Source organism: Sesamum indicum, linkage group LG9 (genome assembly GCF_000512975.1).
Source record: "Sesamum indicum cultivar Zhongzhi No. 13 linkage group LG9, S_indicum_v1.0, whole genome shotgun sequence".
In the NCBI taxonomy this organism is placed as follows: domain Eukaryota; kingdom Viridiplantae; phylum Streptophyta; class Magnoliopsida; order Lamiales; family Pedaliaceae; genus Sesamum; species Sesamum indicum.
The window spans coordinates 1,632,901-1,638,996 of record NC_026153.1 but is presented as its reverse complement, the minus strand read 5'-3'; the positions used below and the strand labels follow the sequence as shown (position 1 = coordinate 1,638,996).

At 35.7% G+C, this 6,096-nt stretch overlaps 1 protein-coding gene across 1 annotated transcript; it reads right to left on the bottom strand.

Moving 5' to 3' along the window:
• On the bottom strand, nt 2,579–5,646 carry LOC105170183 (transcription initiation factor TFIID subunit 7). Its single transcript, XM_011090839.2, has 7 exons — nt 5,630–5,646; nt 5,364–5,491; nt 4,657–4,803; nt 4,344–4,477; nt 4,130–4,249; nt 3,852–3,921; nt 2,579–3,485 (listed from the first exon to the last, which is right to left on the bottom strand). The coding sequence occupies exons 3-7, from the start codon at nt 4,769–4,771 to the stop codon at nt 3,322–3,324; spliced, it is 603 nt and encodes a 200-aa protein (XP_011089141.1). The 5' UTR covers nt 4,772–4,803; nt 5,364–5,491; nt 5,630–5,646; the 3' UTR covers nt 2,579–3,321.

Below are 6,096 nucleotides of genomic sequence, written 5' to 3'. Positions count from 1 at the left end.
TTTTTAAAGTCATCTGCGACTCGATATATCTTTATTATATATTTTAATTAAATTATATTTATATAAAAAAAAATTAATAATAAATAAATAAATAACCCTCATTCCTTTTATTCAAGTTAAATTAATTATATTTTGATTAGCACATATTGATGGAGTTATAATAAAAATGGTAGAGCATGGAAAGTAGGTATGTTAAATAAAGAAAAGCATATATAGGTTTTCAAAGTTGAAGGGAAGGGGGTAATAGAGAGATGATGAGTAGTGGTAAGGTAACTTATCTTGCAATCCTCCTCTTCTTTGGGTTTGAATGAGAATGAATTGATGATGTATTGGCTTATGTTAGATGAGTAGTTTATTATTAACACATCATCCATCTCTCCCTCAACAACCCTTTTTTCTTTTAAGGATAATTTACATTACCACTCCTCCATGTAAATGTAAATGTAAATGACCCATCTTCTTAAAGAGTATATTATATTAATAATTAATAATCAAAGGATGTATGGATTCATTTTCTGACACAAGAGTGCTGGCTGGCAGTGCCAATTATATGTTAATAATGTTGATGTAGCTGCTGCTCAAACAGATTCACAAGATAAATAGGTATACACATACACTCTAATTACCTACCATCATATATATATATGTATATATAATTGAGTACGTACCCAATAAATAATAGCCACGCCTTACACTACACTTAAAAACTTTTCAGCCCAAGACAAATTAGTGCCAATTGTCACTAGGGATTTATTTTTTATAATAGTAATAATATTTAGTAGGTTGGTTAGGCTTAATTAAATGAGAGATTATATATAATTATATAGTGCAAAGTGTGGAGGCCTAACTCATATATATATATATAGGTTAATTTGTTGATATAATTAATTTGGATATATAGTGTGTGAATTGTTTTTGTATGGGCGGAAAGGAAAACACATCATCATCATCTTCCTACCTTGTCAACATTACAATATGTAAACGGAGAGTTTCAGAACGCGTTCCACAATCCACAAACTTTTCTTTTTCTTTTTTTTTTTTTTTTGATGTAGACTTTGAGTTGCGTCTGTGTGGGAAAATTGCAACACACATATTTAGTGTACTTGTCAACAACAACAAGACAAACACACACACACACACACCCCACACACCCAATAGTTTTCATAAGTCTAAACACACACACACATAGAGACGCGCACACACGGTGTGTGGTTCTCATCTTGGTTGATATTTTTTCTGTAAGCAACTGCCCTTATAAGACCTCTTTATCCTTTGACAATGAGATTTCTTGAATTCAAATCATTCCACACGTACGTACGTACCCAGACACGACTACCGAATTCATTGCAATTTTCGCTTATTTAATTATTACTACTTCAATCAAATTAACATATATAATACATTTACGTACCCTCCGTACGTATATACACATTCTTTAACATTGTTTTTTCTTTAGGAGCTTCTCATCAAGAATAATAAACAGTTCAAGTACCCATAAGAAATATAAGTTAATATCTGTACGGTAAAAATATCACCAAACAATTGACCCTTTTGTCAACCTCATCATCCTTCTCTAGAAGACACTTTTATAACAAAGAAAAGAAAACAATAATAATAGATTTGCAGAACAAGTTTTGTCATGTCAAATACAAACAAAAGCTTGTCAAGCAAGTTCCATGCCCTTAATTGTCAACTAACACACCCACAAACAATACTAAATTCCACATACGAGTTCATGCGAGAAAAATAAGACTAAGAGGAACAACAACCCAACCAAAAATGTCATATCATCACTTATCACTACATTTGAGGCATGTATCTCAAATCATTTTTAAATTTTTTTTCAAGATTCAAACAATTATCAGTCAGTACCAGCCTTCATTTTTCCAGATACTTTCCTTATCATAAAACCAATCAGAGTCATCCTTCAATAATGATAGAGATCACATAAATCAAACCTCGAGTCCGATAAAGATTCTCCCAAGTTGCCATGTGAAATTTAGGCATCAATTATAGTTTTGGATAAACCATCATTAATCATCCAAAACGCCCCCCATCTGAATTCTTTAAGCATCAATTATAGTTGGTATAAACCACCATTAATCAGCCTTTAGGCGATCCTGCAGTCCCCATCGTTTCTACTAATCTCTGGTATTAGCATTACCAGTAAATCCACAGAGTTAAATAGATTATCTAATTCCCACCAGACAATCCTCCATTTTCAAACACCAAGTAGCAAGTTGCAACACATTTTCCCAGTTCCCAAAGTCCCTTTCCAGCCAAAGGCTATTGACTCTTAACATTTTGTGGACCTCTTCTCAGTCTTAGTTATATCCCATAACTATCTGTAAAGTACCACTTTAGTTTGAACATTAAACAGATGTGAATACAACTGAGTCCATTCTAAGACAACACGCAGTTAAGAAACGTGAACTACTATCCCACACGTGCCCAGAGACTAAGAAACACAACTTCATTTGTTGCACAACTTGCCTGTATTCACACCAATTAAATATCCAGGGAAAGACTCATCAAATAGCTACTCAACTAACAAGCACCAACTTGTATGCTAAAACAGTGATGAATAACTGCATTTGCAATAGATTCAGCCAAGAGTTTCAAAACCGTGCTAATGGGCTTCCAGCAAGCCTTTCTTTCCATATCTAGTTCCACCACATTGCACATTACATCACATCCTCAAAAAACAAAATAACGTCTTCTTTGTTTTCCTAAAACAAGACAAAACACCAGAATATTCAAACAAAGTTTACTAACTCAAAGCAGTGCAACGTGGTCGGGTAGATATTGTACAAGGCTTTCACAGTAGACAGGTGGTAAAAAAAATAAATCCCAAGCTAGGATAACAGAAAACAAGGATGCACACAACAGAATAGAGCGTTTCTGAGCACCCACGTATTTTGCCAGCCACAATATAGAGACTCTCTCATCTAACAAGAACAGACCCTAGTTATATTTCAAATTATACGACACGCTGAAACCTCAATAGAAAAAGATGGGAAAAAAAAATGGTTCTAGATGTGAAATTCTATATGTAATAATGCTGACAGCTCACTAAGTTTCCAACATCTTGGCACTTTCCCACGTCATGTTTAATAGAACACAGTCCCATATATAAACAGCAGAAACCATGAAATACCCAGCAGAACCTTGAGGAGACACGGGAAATAGAAACCAAGCATTTCCAAAGGCCACGGAAGAGAGAAGGCAGGCAGTTCATCCCATCACCAACTCAGTAGGTAAAGAACAGCTTTCTTAGTGCATGTTGGATCAGTGCATATGCCCACTTTGTACACTTTTGGTTCATATGGAATCATCAGACTCCTCGGAGTCACTCCCATCCGGCTCCCCGCCAACAGGCCCAGCTTCAGGCACATCTGGCTCTGCTGAAGGTGTAGCAACCACTTTCTTACTTGCACTACGGGCATTTTCATCACCATAATCCTCTGGCTCGGCCATTTCAACACGTGGATAATAGTCAAGGAATACTAGCAAGTATTCACAATTACACTATATTGAAATCATCCGTGAAACACAACATTAGACCTCATCACAGTTCTAAGCTACTGAAAAGCTAAAAACCCAACAATAACGACAAAATTTTAAATGCCTAATGATCAGTAATAAAAAGCTTACACCTTTCGTGTGACTCTCGAGGTGTTCAAGATGAAAAAAATTTTATGAAAATTGACTGGGAACACTAACTGTTTAGTTCTGTGACAAGCTTTTGTTACCTTCTTCGACTGACAGAAAAGATAATGCTGCTATGGACCATACAGTTAGAAAGAGAGAAAAACACACAAAGAGAGAGAGTTAACAAGATAAAAGGATATCAGTATTCTCAGCTGTTCCACCAGCCATGATGTTCTGCAAATCTTTCTCTACACGGCCCACAACCTCAGGCTGCAGAACAAAAGAAATACATTAGGTACATGCATTCATAAGGTGTAATATATGAATATAAAAACAAATTCAGTATTGGCATTGCTGAACAAGTAGGCAGTAGCTATTTTATCATGTTCAACAAGCTTGTAGGGTGTAGCAAACTTTATTTTCTTGTTGAAGTGGCTAACTAAGAAATACAGTAAAATTAAAGGAAACATCTCGTTACATTTAAATCTGGCTCTCGCCGAAATCTTCGCCTTCGAGCATCCCTCATTGGTGGAGTAAGTCCGTGTCGATACTCCACTGCTTCTGGGACACCATCACCCTCCTCTCTAACCATTATCATCTGCAACCAATCTATAGGTCGATATACCATACCACAGCTTAATCAGCAGCTATCTATTACATTTCAAATAAATGGTTGATAGTAATCAGCCTACTTGACCGATGTCTGCAGTTTTGATCAACACATTGTCATCATAAGTCTTGTATGATTCTACAACTGTGGGAAGATCCAAGAGAGATGCGGAGAAACGATCATTGCCAATTATGAATGTGCCAGTCCTTCCATCCTCTGAAATAATAATAATAATAATAAGTGCATACACATCAACAAACAACAACCACCAAAAAGAGAGAAAAGAAAACAGAAAACAGACCACAATGTAATCGTTTTTCATTGTAATATTGCTAAACCAAAACCAATCACCAATAAGGTAAATTTTGTTGGTTAGGAAAGTTTATGTATATTACCGGAAAACAACAAATCCAAGGATTTGTCTTCAGAAGAAGAGGCAGAGTCGTTCAAGAGCCGCTCTATTCTTTCTGCAACAGCTGGAGGCACCCTTAGTATAAATTGTTCTTCCATGTCCTTTCTTTTGCTCTCTCAACAACTTAATCCTGTTTTGCAATAATAACTACTCTTGTCAGTAAACATCCAACACCTGAGTAAACAAAATCATGAAATTCACAAAAGCAGGAATTGGGCAGGTGTTGCATGTGGACTATATACAGCAATATCCACACCTACAATCATTAATCATACAAGCTCCTCGCCTCACTCTAATCTATTTTATCTAGTGGCTCATCTATAAAACCCATGAAACATCGTATACAAATGACATACATCGAGCTTCCGATGGTTCAACTTTAGGCGATACAGAACAACACCAGAGCAATTGATAGAACTAAAGTGTAAAACCATTTAACGATCACCTTTCCAAAAACCCAACAGCAATCTTCAATCCCGGTAGGGAGAAAAGTAATTATCATATTCTGGAACTTAGATGAAAGAAAAACGAAAACGAATATCCAACAGAACAATCAAGGGATACAATCACCCGGAGAAACCCTAATAGTAACCTGGTTATACGAATAGATTAATGCGTTTGTAGCTAACTATATCCGTATGCATATGCGACATGGATATGTTAATCGGAGAGGACGAGAGAAGCGCGAACCTGCGAATTCGAGATGATCGCTGCTCCTCGCACTGTCGCGGCAATTGAAGAAGCTGAAGGGCGGAGCTGTGCTTTGTGGTCTGAAACTCCGAATACAGGATTTATATTGGGCACTTTGCTCCTAAGTCCTTAAAAAAAGAGAAATTTTTAAATAAATACTAGCAACATAATACAGTTAATTACTCTGAAAAATATATGATATTAATTAATTCAAGACAATCTACATCTCTTAATTAAAGATATTATTATCATAAATAAACACATACTCGGAACGCAAAATTAATTATGGCAATGGAGCGAGTTTATCCAAACCCACCCCACATCATGAAATTCTACCCCGTCCCATCCGCCTCTTTAAAACCCGCCCCGCACTGCCTCAACTTTAGAGTGTTTTACCACTTAATCAATAAACTAGATCTAATGAGTTAAATTGTTAATGGGTGAATTAATTGAGTAATTAAAGATAAAATTTAAATTTTACTTTTTAATTTTGTATTTTATATAAGTGTCTCAAAGTATGTGTTAAATAAGGCCAAATTGCATATTACCCCTATATTTTTTAAAAATAGCTAAAAGCTCTCCTATGTTTTAAAAATAAGTAAAAGAATCTTGTGATTTCTAAAACCCTGCTTGGAAACCTCCCTTCCATTAGTTTCTAAATGAAAAGTGGAGTGCACTAATGGGTGGTGCGAGTGGGCATGATGTTTTTGTAGACTAGGCATTTTTGATTGTT